Source organism: Marmota marmota, unplaced genomic scaffold (genome assembly GCF_001458135.2).
Source record: "Marmota marmota marmota unplaced genomic scaffold, marMar, whole genome shotgun sequence".
NCBI classification, from domain to species: Eukaryota; Metazoa; Chordata; class Mammalia; order Rodentia; family Sciuridae; genus Marmota; species Marmota marmota.
This window is the reverse complement of record NW_026000242.1, coordinates 20,600,060-20,616,259: the sequence shown is the minus strand read 5'-3', so window position 1 is coordinate 20,616,259 and position 16,200 is coordinate 20,600,060. Positions and strand designations below refer to the sequence as shown.

General features: G+C 34.9%; 1 protein-coding gene across 10 annotated transcripts in view; it reads left to right on the top strand.

Annotated features, from left to right (window-relative positions):
• Yap1 (Yes1 associated transcriptional regulator) overlaps positions 1–16,200 on the top strand; it is a 110,270-nt gene that overhangs the window by 78,735 nt on the left and 15,335 nt on the right. For 4 of the 10 annotated variants that reach the window (XR_007344519.1, XM_048795768.1, XM_015489951.2 and 1 more), the window contains exons 4-6: positions 1,338–1,531; positions 4,373–4,420; positions 14,554–14,684. Coding sequence is in view for 9 of the 10 variants with exons in the window: in XM_048795768.1 (XP_048651725.1) it covers positions 1,338–1,531; positions 4,373–4,420; positions 14,554–14,684 (373 nt within the window). In the remaining variant the exon portion in view is untranslated. The remainder of the gene's footprint in view (positions 1–1,337; positions 1,532–4,372; positions 4,421–14,553; positions 14,685–16,200) is intronic. The other 6 variants (XM_015489953.2, XM_015489954.2, XM_015489955.2 and 3 more) reach the window with 3 other exon arrangements.

Below are 16,200 nucleotides of genomic sequence, written 5' to 3'. Positions count from 1 at the left end.
GTGGTACGGGGTGGGGGAGACAGGGGACGACACTGAGGAAGGAGAAGCCAAAGTTGGGATTATATGATCAAATCTACCTAGGAAACTTAGCAGGACCCTATCTTAAAATAAAAAGGGCTGAGATGCAGCTCAGTATTAGCGTATTTCTGGATTAAGATTCCAGAACACTCCCCATGCAAAAAAAATTTGTGCACTCATGATTTTTTTTACCTTAAAATTTTTACCTTAGGGCTGGGGCTGGGACTCAGCTACAGCATACTTGCCTGGCATGTGTGAGACACTGGGTTCAATTCTCAGCACCACATATAAATAAAATAAAGGTCTATCAACAACTAAAAAAATAAAATAAAAATTTTTTTTACCTTAACTTTCTGCCTCAGTAAATAAAATGCTCAATTTAGAAATAGTTTTTTCAGGCATGAGGATTTGTAAATAAATAGGATGTTTCCCCCACTAACAATATCCTCCTTATACAAGTATAAACAAAAAAAAATTAGAATTCAGTGAGAAATGTCAATAGACAAAGTGGGAAAATTCTGAGACAGTGTCTAGAGGGAAAAGGATTCTTCTTTCTTTTTTGTACCCCAGCCCAAGAAGATTTTTATTTTTTATTTTTGGTTGAGGGTGGAGGGAAACCAGGGAACAAACCCAGGTGTGTTTTACCACTAAGCTGTATCCCAACTTTCTCACCCAAGTTGCTGCGGCTGGCCTCAAATTTAGGATTCTCCTGCCTCAGTCTCCCGAGTCTTTGGGATTACAGGCATGCACCACCAAATCAAGCCTCAAGAAGACTTTTTAATGTTGGACTCTGGGAAACATTCCTGTGTTTGCACAAAAGCGGGTGGTGTTTATCATGTGGCCACTATTCTACCCTACAGGACACATGAAAGTCACCACAAGAAGTCTGATCTGTGCCTGGGAGGCCAGTAATTAAAAAAAAAAAAAAACAAAAACAGTTATTTGGGAGTTTTTAGCAAGGGTTATGATAGAGAATGGCCTATCACCTTGATTTCTTTTAATGTCATTGTATCAAAAGTTACAGAAAGTCCCTCTCACTTAGTGTGCCACCTTCAGAGTTGACAGATGTTAATTTGCTTCTTGACTATTCTTCAGTTTATATTTTATGGAGCTATCTCATGTTTCTTTCCTCTTATTACTGCCTTGCATCCTGTAAAAATGATGAATGACAAGTTATGTAACCATTGTACTATTGACATATTTTTAGTTTATTTCTAGTTATACTACAAAAACAATACATTAAATATTCCCAGTTGCTTTTGAATAACTAAGTCATCCTTTAACTAAATTTTTAGAACAAATCTTTTGTTTTATTTCAGCCATGAACCAGAGAATCAGTCAGAGTGCTCCAGTGAAACAACCACCACCTTTGGCTCCCCAGAGCCCACAAGGAGGTGTTATGGGTAGTGGCAACTCCAACCAGCAGCAACAGATGAGGCTGCAACAATTGCAGATGGAGAAAGAGAGACTGCGATTGAAACAGCAAGAACTGCTTCGGCAGGTGAGGCCACAGGTTAGAAACCAGCCTTTCAATTTTGGGAGTTTTCCTACATGAATGAAATTGGGCAAATTTCATTTTATCATTTATTAGTTACTGGGGAATGTTGTTTCAGTGAAATCAGTAACAGAGAATTATTCTGTCCAGTTCTGATTTTGTTTTCTTTCTTAAATGGCCTTTGATCATATGGGATAACATAACCTGTATCATAAAGAGATATTTTGGCCATGGTTATTGCAGTTGAGCAAAAATTGAAGAAAATGAGGATGCTTCCTCAAATGTACATGATATTTTGGATTACTGTGTTTCTGAGGATTTTATTAATGAAGAAACTGTGGAATATCACTTGGGGGAAAACATCTTTAAATCTAGTGTGTGTGTCTGTGTGTATTTAAATGACAGATGTGTTTCAGTATTACTAAATCTAAGAATCTTTACTTAAAACATAATGCCAATTACTCCCAAATTTATAATATCTTGATATTTCTTAAAATTACCCATTTATGGAACTGGGTTTGTAGCTCAGTGGTAGAACACTTTTTTAGCATGCACAGGGGCCTGGGTTCAATCCTCAGTACTTATAGGTGTTTTTTCATAGTGAGAAAGATGGGACCTGATAGTAGAGAGCTTGAAATTCTTTTTCACCAATTTCTTTCAAAAAGTACTATTGGTCTTTATGTTGCAAAAGAACAAATAATCCCTCATGTCAAAATTAATTTTTGCTTTATCTTGTTTGAGAAAATTTAAGATAAAAGAGATGTGATCTGATGTTAAGTAATACAGATTTTAAAATTCATTTTATGAGCATGTTTTGAATAGCTAGTTCAAACATGGTATAACTGAATCAGATAAAATTATATTCCACGCTTTTATAATTATGTCAAAATGAACCCTAATATTACGTATAGCTAAAAAGAAACAATAAAAAAATCTTTCTGTAAAATAAATGATATAGCAGGAAAAGTATATGAAAGGTGAACATACACTAGAAATCAAATTTCCTTTTCCCTGTTTCCCTGGTTCTTTCCTCTGGAGGTAAAGTAAATATGTTGGTTTTTGTTTTTTCTGAGATATTGTTGACAAACAAAAAATACATGTATCTATACTGTGTCCTTTTGAAAATAACATGCTAAGGGTAGACCTTTAAAAATCAATTATACATGGGCTGAGGATATAACTCAGTTGGTAGAGTGCATGTCCTGTATGCACAAGGTCCTGGGTTCAATCCCTAGCACCACCACCACCAAAAAAAAAAAAAATCAATTATACAGCCAATTGTAGTGGCACATGCCTGTAATCTTAGTGATTCAGGAGGCTGAGGCAAGAGGATTTCAGTTTGGAGGCCAGCCTCAGCAACTTAGGTCCTAAGCAATTTAGCAAGACCCTGTCTCAATATAGAAAATAAAGAGGGTAGGAGACATGGCCCAGTGGTTGAGTGCCCCCTGGGTTCAGTCCGTGGTACCAAAATAAAAAAGGGTTAAAAATCAATTATACTCTACATTTTTATTGCCAAGATATATATATTTAAAGATACTTTTTTTTAAAGGGCTAGTTTTTTAAAGTACCACTTCAGTATTATCTAATACATGAAGTTAAGTTCTCTGAACCCTGAACTCTGATTTGGGATGTAAGGAACTACTAGTACCTAAGGAATTGATTATATTAAGTAGTCATGGAATCTCAGACAGACTTACCTTTAAACTGTTTGTGCTCTGTCAGTAATCTGTCAATGTAGTTCTAGTGTGGTTGGCCTTAAAGGTGATTCCTCAGAGAGAGTAAGAGAGTTTGTGCTAGCATATGATGTCAGGAATTGGTCTTAAAAGAAATTTCACCATAAGGAAGATGGAGAGAGGACACATAGTAACAGTTTATTGTTCCTCTTACTGACTTTCTAGCAAATTAAAGAAAAAGATATTTCTCACTTATATGAAACTGTGTTGTCAGAACAAGATAGCACTGAGAATTTAATTACATGATTGTTAGAAGAAATAAAGAAGTTTAAAAGCTGTTTGCATGATTTGCTTTTTATTTTGTTGTGCCTGAGTCCTAGTCGGTCTAAGTAAACACAAGTGTCAATTTCACATGAATGAGAACTATTAAAATCAAGAAACCTTAATGAGAAAAAAGTTGCTAGTAATGTCAAAGTCTTTGCTGTTCATAATTTTTAAAGTCTAGAAATGAGCCAGTCATTATTTTGTTGTGTGCCATAGATCAGTTTAGTTTTTGGTTTTTGGTGGGCAAAATGTTGCTACTTATAAAACTCTTTCTTTGAAGAATTTTTCCAAATCTTGTACTCATTCTTACTTTGGGTGATGGGTCCTGGACAGAATAGCTTCACTTCTTTTAAAGGTAACATCTTTGTTCTTCTTTGCTACCTACTGTGTTGTCTTTCTTATATTGAAGTGACCAATCTGCTCTGACTCATACTAATAGTCTATTTTTTAGAATTTTTTTGTTTTTGCTTTAGCAATCAATATAAATTCAGTATATCTTAAGTCATCTGGCTTCCTGCAAACTTCTTCCATTGACAGTATCTCATCACTGAAACATCAAAAATATTTTACCTGCTTAATCTAATACTTAGAAGGAAAGAACCTACCTGACTGTTACCAAATTTTATTTAGTCCTGACATTTGAAGTCTTGCTGTCCTATCCTCAGTGCTGTTAAAAAACTTCTGAAGTTTCAGTTGTTATGTGGTGACTCCATTGGCTCCTGTCTTCCTCAGCCTGCTGCTCTTTGGGTAGCTTGGGAATTCTGTGCTATGGTGATATGTCTGGATACAATTTGTAAGAGCCTACACAGCCAAACCATGTGGCTTAAAAGTAATCTTTATCCGTCTTATTTTTCACTCTTAGGCAATGCGGAATATCAATCCCAGCACAGCAAATTCTCCAAAATGTCAGGTAGGCTCTTATATGATGTTATAGCCTTGGAAAAAAAAAAGGTATCACTTCAGGAACAAGAGAAACTTATATTCCAGGGTCCTGTCCTCACTGAAGATTAGCCAGAGCATAACTCTGAGTTATCTTTCTACCAAAACACTTAATTTAACATTACTTTTCCAAGAAAATCTGTACTATCTACTCCCTTCCCAATCCTCCCTTCTAGTATTCATTTTGATTCCACAGAAGTCTTTTTATTCCACATTTGATACGTATTATGTCTCATTTATACATGCTGTCAGCCTCAAAGTATGTCGAATTTTTGAGTAGTTTAATATAGATACTTTTTTAATGTTTTAAAGGAATTAATAATTGAACAATAGCAAAAGGTAGTACAGATTATTTGCTTGGGTAGGCTGGGGTTTTTGAAATGTTACTAAGAATCATAATGCTCTGAGGAAAAGAAAATTTCTTTCTAGTAGACATTCCAAAGGAAGAATATCCTATCAGGAGAGAGAAGGCTTTGCCTGGTCATGTCTCAGGTTTCTTTGGCTTTTGACAGCATTTCTCTCTGATTTACCCCAGGGAGCACTGGTTATAAAGGCATTAGATGTAGATGGAAAGATTGTGGTCATTTTTTCTTTCTAACACAGATTCCTCTGACTTATTGGAAGAATCTCCTTGAAACCAGAGAGATTCTGTATGTTCCACAAGATTTGAAGAAATTAGGAGCTAAAGGATCATTGTGCTTCTCCTGGATGGGCAAAAGTAACCATAAAATACCTCATATTCTATGTTGGTCTTTTTGCACTGGGCTAAATGAGTGCATTGTTTTAGAATCAGCTGTAGAAGTGGGAACTGTTAACTTGTCCGTTGGAACATCATATTGACAAAGTTAGATACAGACCTCATAGAAACAGTTAACTTTGTAAAAGAGTGAAGCCTTTTCTTTCTGATCTATTTTATAAATGCTTCCATTTAATCAAAAGACCAAGTAAGGGAATAACTCATAACAAGTCATCTTTACTAAATTAGAACATAGACATTCTTATGATGAGGGGTACTCCTACCACATTTGACTGGAAGAATAGCATAGCATCGAAACTTCATAAAGTAAAGACATTTTTTTCTTTGCATTTTCTCTGAAGTATTTCTCAAAGGAAGCTTTTATTAATAGTAAGTGAAGTGGAAATCAATATAGGAGCAGAAATTAACTCAAATGAGGATTGGATTCAAGTAAAAAGTCCTTCAAGCCAAAGTGGGTGTTGAAATTGTTTCTTCTTTTGTTCCTACTTAGATTTTAAACCCTAAATTTGACAAATAAATACTTTTAGATCTTTATTTTATAGTCAAAGAGAAGATAGTTGATATAATTAAAATTATTAGGAATTCTTAGATACTTTTTAAAAAAGTATCTAAGAATAAGTGAAGTTTTAGAAAAGTTAAGGTTAAAAAGTTAAGGTTTGGCCTGGGGGGTGTAGGTCAGTGGTATATTTGCTTGGCATGCACAGGCCTAGAGTTTAATCCCTAGCACCACAAAGAAAAAAGAAAAAAAAAAAGGCCAGACTTATAAATAATAAAAATTCTAAGATAGTAAAACTGCATTAGATTTTTGGAGGCCAGAGGAAACAATCTAAAAGAGATAGGTTTTAAAAATTCACTTTGCACATGCCAGAGATTAAAATATTTGATTTTTTAATATGTTTTTTAGTTGTCAGCATATTTATCTGACACAATTTTGAAAAAGTCAGTAAATGTATGAAATTTCAGATAGGGTTAAATTTACAATAGCTCAAATACCCAGAATCTGGTGGTATTTGGAAGCATTTATATGTGTTTTTCTTATCCTATATATTTTCTACAAGACCTTAAAAGGTTCATGTTAGATGCAAAAGTACAGCAACCTTGCTCAACTATCATAATGTCAAAGCCAGCACTCCTGTAACAAAACAGAGTGTGACAAGAGAAAAGCATAATAAATTACCTAACCAAAGTTTTTTGTAACGCAGGAGACTTCAGAAAAGAAAACCCAAAGATATAGGGAAAACTGTTTTTTGCTGAGGTTCAAAATGGACAGCCCTTTAGAAATCTTGACAAAACTGTTTTTCCTACTGGTGATAGTCTGAGAGAGGAAGGCCTCTTTAGATTCAGCTTGGCATCTCTGTGCAGCATTCCTTCTGGATTGAGGTATTATGATCTATCAGATGAGGTAGGTCAAAGAAATCGAATGATTGATTGGTTGATTGTGTTTCCAGAGTTTGAACTCAGGGGTGCTTAACCACTGAAGCACGTGCCCAGCCCTTTTTACTTTTTATGTGGAGACAAGGTCTCACTAAGTTACTTAGGGCCTCACTGAGTTGCTGAGGCTAATCTCAGCTTGGAATCCTCCTGCCTCAGCCTCCCAAATCCACTGAAATTACAACTCAACTTGAGGAAAAGGAATTCTAGTTTCTACGGCCTTTCTTTAGAGAGAAAGGGAGAATAAGAGAAAGAAGGGGAGGAGAAGGTTAGAAAGAGACTTGACCTCTGTGACCCTTCCAGTCTTTCATTTCAAAGTACTCAGCATGTCAAATCACGATGCTATGGGGTATTACTTTCTAAGTTCCAACAATATCAGGAAAGTTTTCACAAAGAAGAGTCATATTTTAAGTAAAGATGGCTTTAAATGGGATTTACCAGCATAATCCAGAAAGCTGTAAAGCACTTTCTAGTCTCAGCAGAATATATTAAAGGTGTAACTCAAGTTTTGAATATCAGGCATTATTTAAAGTTTTTGTTTATTTGCTTGTTTTAAGTTACATACTTCACATGCTTTGGAATGTGAGAACGTGCCAAACTTCAAAATGTTTTGGAATTTCCATTCTCTCTTTTTTTTTTTTAAGGCCATCTCATTAGTTGCCCAGGCTGGCCTTGAACTTGAGATCCTTCCGAGTTTCTGGGATTATAGGCATGCACTACTGGGCCTGGAAAAGTTTTGTTCATGTAGTGCTTAATATTTTAGTTTCATTATTCAATTATTCCTTGTTTTTATGTTCCAAAAGCAATTTCTATTAGAAGAAACTTTTTAAAAATATTTTTTAGTTGTTTATGTACCTTTATTATTTATTTATTTATATGTGGTGCTGAGGATAGATAGAACTCAGTGCCTCACACATGCCAGGCAAGTGCTCTGCCATTGAGCTACACTCCCAGCCCCTAGAAGAAAATTTTGAAACCATTTAATGCTCAGTTTGTTTGTCATCTCTCTTCCTCACATGTCACTGCTTCTTTGTAAATGAAAGAGACCTTTTTAGAGAGGGAGTAAGATAAAGTCTAAACTCTCAACAATCAGGGTCAGTCACAATTTCAATGAATGATAAAACCCACAAGTATTACTATTAAGGATATTTTACTTTACCTCTCTGTGGTAAAAAGGTTCAGATGTCACAGTTTTAGTCGGATATAACAAGTAGTACCACTGTTTAGAGCCATGTGAAAACAGTTGTTAGAGATCTTTTTTTTCCCCTAAATTTAATAATAGAAAACAATTTGGCTTTTCCCCCCTCCAACTCTCTGTTACGTTAGCAGGATCTAGGAAGGCTATTTCAAGATCCTTTAAACAGTTTTTTCATCATTATCTCTTTTCTCTTCAAAGACCTAATTTTGAATAAATTACGTATTTGTTTAGGTATTTTGCATTATGCATTATATATATATTATTTTTGGTGGGTGGGTTGAAAACTTTGTATAAAAAGGGAAGGGGAAGATTTAGCATCACACCCTGCACACTGTAATGTTGCCTCTTGTTTGTTATTTGAACAATGCCATAATAACCTCCTTTCTTTGAGACACAGATTACAAAAGACTTAATTCCAGAAATCTGTCAGAAACATGTTTAACCTCAAGATAATGCTGGGTACACTATATAGCACCTCTGTTTTAGATGTTACTTTTCAGAGTGTAGGATTATTATTTAGTTCTCATAATTGCCCCGAAATCTATGTATTTTTTTTTCAGTTAAAAAAAAAAATAGTCCTAAAGTTTAATTTGGTAAATGATACAAAATTTAACAGGGCTAGGTATATAACTTAGTGATAGACCCTTACCTAGCATGTTGGGGTCCTGGGTTCAATCCCTAGCATTGGGGTACAAAAATAAAAGAAAGAAACAGAATCATTGTAAGTATTGGCTAAGTGTTTTAATAACTCTAGAAATAATGAAATATTCCATGACTATTAAAAACTGTGTTTAAAAATGGGATATGGCAAGGCCCCTATATTGAACAGTTGGAAGAAATGGCTTTTTCCCTCTCATCAGTATTGTTGATATAAGCCACAAAGACAGACTCTTTATGTCTTTAAATTTAATACATATTATTATATTAGCTTTAGAGTTATATATCTGTAATATATGTTATACATATATATTTTTAGAAAAAATTGCTTTAAGAAAATAATTAAGGTTGACTTGGTAGTCCCCTCCAACAATTTAGGAATTGCTTCCATAGGCAATTTAGGAAGACTGTCTGAAAATGAAGAGAGATGTAAATACATAGGTCAGTGGTTGGGTTCAATCCCCAATATCACTTCTGTATCTGTATATACCTATGTAACTACACTAAAGAGATTTTATGGATATGAACATTATTTTGTAATTGGTTAAATCTGGAATAATTGTTTTAAAAATAAGCTTTGGGACATAATTAGATTGTCTTCTTAGCTGATTTAAGTTGAAACATTTTATACAAAATATAAGTTACATCGATTATATCTATCTCTCAGGAGTAAGAGATTGTTTTATACTGAACACAGTAACTAAACTTAGAATACTGAGCTAAAAATACTAATTGGTTAAACTTCTCTTTTCCCAAAGGTAGAATAGTTTAATGATCTTTCAAAAATGGGAAAATAAGCAAGTAATAGGAAATTCAGCCAAAACTTGGTCATGTTTCTATTCTGTATTTCAAAGGTCAAATAGTTAGTCTAGAGCATTTGATTTTTTATAAATGAAGTAAGTATTTTTAGCTCATTTTCTCCTGTAATAATATAAAAATATAGTAGCTTTTCCCATTGAGCTTATAAATCTTAGCTAATGTGGGACACATTTAGAGTCAGAGTTCTTTGTACTTCAAGTAAAACCAGTGGTCTCATCTTGGTCTGGAAGGAACTTCCTAGAGTGGTTCACAAAGAAAAAACAAGTTTGCCTACTTCATATAGTGGACTTTTATGGATCCAAAACCAAAGTAAACCATTGGCCCTTCTGTTTCCTCCTGTCATTTGAAATAATAATATAATTTCCCATAGAGTAAAAAAGACTTTTAAGAGTCGGGGATATAGCTTGGGGTTTGATCCCCAACATCTCACTCACTCCCCGCCCGCCACACACACACGAAAAAAAACTTGAAAAGACAGGTGTGGTACTCTATGTCTATAGATCTAATTACTCACAAGGCTGAGCAGGAGGATCACAGGTTTAAGGTCAATCTCAGCAACATAGTGAAACCCTGTCTCAAAAAACAAAATAAGACAAAAACAAAAACTTTTAAGACAATATACACCATATTTAGGCTTGCTATAAAATTGATGCATATTATTTAGAAAAATAACAAGGCAGTAGAATTGGTCAGAAGTTTGGAGACCCTAGAATATTTCTAAGTTTTTAGATTTCTAAGATGTTCAAGAGAAATGAAAGCACGTATCTCCGCAAAACCAAAATTTAAAACCAACCAAAATGTTCTATCAGCAGGTGAATAAATGATAGTAGTATATCCCTACAGTAGTGTTAGCAATTGAACTATGTAATTATAACATGAATCTCAAAATATGCTAAATTTAAGTGAGTACATGCTGTATGATTCCATTTATAAAAATTTTATAAAATAACAACTAGTCTATAATGGAAAAAAAGCATATCATTAGTTTCTGAGGGTAAAATTGGGATAAGAAAAAGGTGGGGAAAATTGGGGGTGGGTATCTTGATTGTAATGGGAGTTTCAGAGGTGTGTACATATTTCAAAATTCATCAAATTGAGCACTTTATGTACAGCTTATTACACATCAATTATGTCTCAGTAAATTCGTTAAAAAAATTACTTAAGATATCTAATCAATTCTGGTAGGTTTGCTGTCACTAGGAGAAATTCTCATACCCAGCACCCATAATAAAGTAGCCTTCTTTCATTAATCCTCCCAAATTCAGTTCAGATGAATTCTTGCTCATGGCTTACATATAGGTTTGATTGAGAAGATATTTCCATATTTCTTCTGGAGTCTGATTATCTCTTTAGGTAGCTTGGCATTATTTGCCTTCTTAATTTAGATTGGGAGAGTTGGTTCTGTGGTGCCTGCTGACAGTAGAAATTCAGTTGTTAAATGAAGCAAAAAGTAAACATTAGCTTTGAACAAGCATAGTGGCAAAATTCAAAGCAGCAAAACCATGGATGGTCTAATCCACACATAACTATTAGTTTTAACCTCATAAAATAATCTTGAAAAATGAGAACTTTATGAAAAGCTAAAATAAAAAGTTATGAAAATCATAGCCAATTCAGTTTTTTCAATAATAATTTACAGTGTAGTGTCATGTGCTTGCTTTGTGATGAAAGAAGTTCAAAACTAGGCAAACAAACATAAAATGCAAAATAAAGAACTGTGGATATAGCTTCACCCATGGCAGATCTTTTGCCGAGTATGTACAAGGCCCTGGGTTCAATCACTAGCACCACAAAAAAAATTTTAAAAAAGCAAATGATCTTCAAGATCCCCTCAATGCTTACATATTTTTAAAGACCCTTAGCTTCATCCTAGAACCCTATGCATCAGCCTCTTATACTCTAGTAAAGCGATTCATCTTACCTTTAGGGGTCATAGAGGAAATTCCATATCATAAGAAGTGCTATAGATGTATTACATATGCTCCTGATGTTAAAGACTTGGCATCTTTGTGTTCAGTCCAATCTTAATGGAGATGGAATCATCTTGGGGAGTTACCTAGAGAACTTGGTATCCCTATAAGGTTTTATATAAAAGGGAAGAAAGAAAAGTGTTCTATGCAAGAACAGTATGTAGAAAGATGTGATACTGAGAAACTGTCTTCTTATAGGTCTGTAAGAGTGTACTATCATTTGGGGTTGTTTTGATTCTGAGATTGGCCTTGACAATCCTTTCACCTCAGCCTCAGTAGCTAGGATTACAAAGTGTGCTGAACCTCTGCTTTACTATCATTGTTATAAAGTTACTTTTCACTTTGGAAGATGAGAATAGGAGGGGTCAAAGATAGAGGATACAAAGAAAAGAAATAGAAGGGATCTCTAGAAGCACTGAGAGTGGGTTAGTCTTCAATAAACTCATTTTCTGAAAGTGGAAGAAAGATTATAAAGATGGTGCAAATGAAGATACCTTTGAGGGGAGCAGGAAGAGATGGCAGGAGCAGTCAGAAGATCCCAGATTGGACCTCACAATCTCAGTGTTGTTTAAATTAGAAAGAGATGGAAATGGACTTGACCCATTAGGGGCTTAAGACATTATGCCATGTTAGAATATTTGATCATGAGAATATGAGAAAGAACTGAGCAAGGACTATCTCACCCCTCCAAAATCAGTAAATGGTACTAAGAGCCAAGGCCAAAGACCATTAATTTGTCATTATTCCATTCTGCGTAGTTGTATGATTTTTTTCCCTGTAGCATTTCTCAGGAATCTCAGTATAAAAACTAAACAAGCACATTTTAGCATTGACTCAGGTTGGGATTTGCTGGACTGAGGTAAAATTATCTGTTCATCAGGAATCTGAAAAGTGCTGTGTATATCTCACATGATCAGGCATGAGTTCAAGCTCATAGAGGAGAAAAACTTACGAAACCAGAAGAGAGCCAACAGACTGGGATAGTAAGAAGAGAAGGTTCTAGAGTCTCTGAGTCTGGATTGGTGGTAGAGTAGAGGAGGAAACTGAATAGGAAGAAAAATATGGTCAGAAAGTAGGAAAAGTGTACATAGTTTTCTAGGAGAGAAATTTCTAAGCCAGTTCCAGGGTGTTACTGAGGGAGTTTTATGCTTGAAATACAATAGTGAAGCAGTCAGCATCAATGCATTTTCAACAATGGGTTATCATGAGTTTTGCATGTGGTTATCGACAGTTCCAGGATGGTAGATGTAATGGGAAGAAGTGAAACACAGATCCTTATTCCAAAGGATTGGGATTTTAGGGATAGCTTGATTTCAAAAACAAGATCTTGGCAGCTATACACGTGGGTAATTGAGGTAGGTAGAAATGAAGGTCATTGGATTCTAGAAGGTAAACTTGAAGCATGTTAAGAATCATGGGGTCTACTTGGCAAGAGTCCTTGAGCCAGCCTTTGAAATTATACCTAAGATAGAATAGCTTGAGTTCAGTAAATTGTGTACAAGAAGCAGTTAGCCTTGTCAAAGAGTACATGATACTTTGGCATTCAGCTGAACCCATGGATCCATTCTCAGAACATTGGGCTTTTTTAAGTATATAGGAAGGATGATAATCTACAGGATTATTTTTTAAAAGGGAATTTCATTGATAGTTATCAAAATATTAAATAAAAAACTGTGATATAAAATTTTCTTGTAATATTGAGAATAGAATCTAAGGGTGCTCTACCACTGAGCTACCTCCCAGCCCTTTTTATTTTTTGAGATGGAGACTTATTTAGTTGCCTATGCTGGCCTTGAACGTGGAATCGTCTTGCCTCTGCCTCCCAAGTTGCTGGGATTACAGGTGTGTCTCCTGGCAACACACAATTCTTTTTGATGTATAAATTATCAAGATTTAGAAATATGTCTTACCCCTACTGTAGCATTGAAATAGTAATAAGTCTAAATGTTATTTTAAGATGTTTGCAGCAATTACAATGTATTATGAAAATATCTTTGTCTTATATTAATGATACATCAGAAGTACCATGACTACTGTTGTATTTCCTATATTCATAAATGAAGAAAACACAAATTTTAAGTTAGAATCTAACAAAAATTAAGGTGTACATTTTTTTCCTCAACCAGGGTCACAAACCTCAGACTTCTTTCAAAGTCTTCTGGTTAAGAAACCCATGTTTAAAGGATGGTATATCCAGAAGGCATAAATCTGAACAAAAAGTGGGTTTTACATGGGAGAAATCATCTATAAGGGACAGTGAAGAGCTAGGAGGTTATTTCCACACTTCCTAACCTTTTGGGGAATGTGGGGATGATGGTGCCTGGGGGCGATGGGGTTTTTTGCAGGGAGCAGACTTGGCTCTGAAAGCTGCTGGGTGGAGAAGAGCAGGGTGCTTTGTATTTAAGAAAAATAAATAAAACCATATTTATGAGAATAAAGAACAATGAATGAATAGAAAGGAGAGAAAAAGGTCAAGGATACTAATGAAGAGGGAAGGAGTCCCTCAGAGTGAGATGAACTAGCCTGGGCCATACATAACTGAAGCCCAGGATGTCTGGAAGCCTGTTGAGGTGGGCCTTGGGGAACCATTAGTGTAGTAGCCAATAGCATTTGCTCAGATTTTCAGGTAAAATTCTGCTGAGCAAAATTGTTGGATATTCCTAAAGAAATTTTAAATATCATGGTTCTGGTAGAGAAACTTTGGGTTCGTGTTTTAATTCCTTATGTCTTTTCTTTTCCCTTCCTCTGTCCCTGCTAGAGGATAGAACATACACTACCTAGTTCAAGATAGAAAAATCTGAAGTTAAAGGAGACATGTGATAACAGTGGTGGAGGTGGGGTGAAGGGGAAGATTACTGTCTTTATATTATCAAATGTTCTTTCTAGTTTATTTTTATTGCTGGTCCCAAACACACAAAAAAAAACACACATGAGCACTTAAGAATTAATTTTTTAAAGACCAGACTTATAATTCTGTCCCAAAAGGGAGGATTTGAGAGTATCAGCTAGAGTAAGGAAAATTGCAAAATGAAACTAATTAGCAAACTGTGCTTTGGTGTTAATATTACTAGATAAACTTTCAATTTATATAATTTGCAATCACTTGAAGTGTAAAGAAGAATTTGGTTGTTCTTACTAGGTAACATATCAATTTAAAATAAATACTTTATATGTACCCAGGTATTCTAATGTGAATTTAATTTCTTTTAAATCTAACAATACTTTTGTTAATTGGTAAATTAATTATCTTTATACTTGTGTTTTTGTTTAAGGAATTAGCTCTTCGTAGCCAATTACCAACACTGGAGCAGGATGGTGGAACTCAAAATCCGGTGTCTTCTCCTGGGATGTCTCAGGAATTGAGAACAATGACGACCAATAGCTCAGATCCCTTTCTTAACAGGTTGGTAAGAGTGCTAATAGCCAATATCTGAAAAAGATAGGTTTAAATTTATTCTGCCTAGTACTTAGAGTGGTCTGTTTTGAACATACATGCAAGCCAAAAACCATAGCTGTAAATAAATCTCCATGTATGGTAAGTACAATAAAAATCGAGGATAAAACATGTCTCTTTTAAGAGGAAGTAAGCTGTTCAGACTTGTGGAAGGGATACTTATTCAATTACAATGTGTTTGCTTCTACCTATACTGTTGACTAACAGTCACTTAAAATTAATAGAATCATGAAGGAACATGTAAGTGCCTTTCTGTGAGAGCAAATGAACTGCATCTTAAACTTACTTAGGGTTACATTGTAAGAATCATTGGCAGGAATTTTCCACACAGCTGTGCAACCTGAGTGGCTCCATCCCAAAGCATTGTAAATGCCTCATGTTCTTAAAAGTCTGTGTACTTCAAGGAGATAAAGTATAAGGTTGTGACTCTTTAAAAAGAAAGAAAAAATTCATTAAGCTGGGTGTGTTGTGCACACCTGTAATTCCAACAATTTAAAGGCTGAGGATTACAAGTTTGAGACCAGCCTGAGCAACTTAGTGAGACCTTGTCTCAAAATAAAAAATAAAAAGGGCTGGGAATGTGGGGTGCAATGGTACATGCTTATAATCCCAGTGGCTTGGGAGGCTAAAGCAGGAGGATCACAGGTTCAAAGCCAACCTCAACAATTTAGCAAGGCCCTAAGAACTTAGCAAGACCCTATCTCTAAAGAAAGTATAAAAAAGGGCTATGGATGTGGGTCAGTGGTTAAGCACCTCTGGGTTCAATCCCTGGTACCCCACCACCAAAAAGAAATGCAATAGGATTGGGTGACTGTATTTGAAATAACAGAGCTTGAAGGATGCTTCTTAGTGACTTACCATAATTCTTAAGTTTCAGGCAGATTGTAATTTTTTTTTAACCTCAAAAGCCATTTAAAATTGATACTTGACTAAAATTTGTTTAGGTTATAAAATAGCTTTAGAATTTTATTTTTAAAAAGTTCAAATACCTTGTGGGTTGTTTTTTTAAAACCTCCTAACCAGTTTTAAGTAACATACTTTAAAAAAATATTTAAAGATATATTGATTTAGGAAAGCTATTATGCTACCTCTTAATTTCTCACCAGTTGAATTAAAAACTTCATGATTGTAGGAAAAAAATTTTATTCTAAAAATATTTAGAACAATGGAATTTCCCATTGTTCTGTCTGTCTTAAGATTGTACTATGACCTGGTTAGGTTTGATTTATTTTGCTTTGCAGTGCTGAGGATTGAACCCAGAGCCTTGCACATGCTAGGCAAGTGCTCTACTACTAAGCTACATCCCCAACCCAGGAGCTTTGATTTTAGAGGCTAAAACATTTTAAGTACAACTTGTATTTTATACAAGTTTACATATTTGAACTTAAACTGAGGCTAATGAGGAATAGTCATAGGCACAAAACTTCTTTTTTTCTTCCACAAGGAAAATCTCAGATCAGTATTA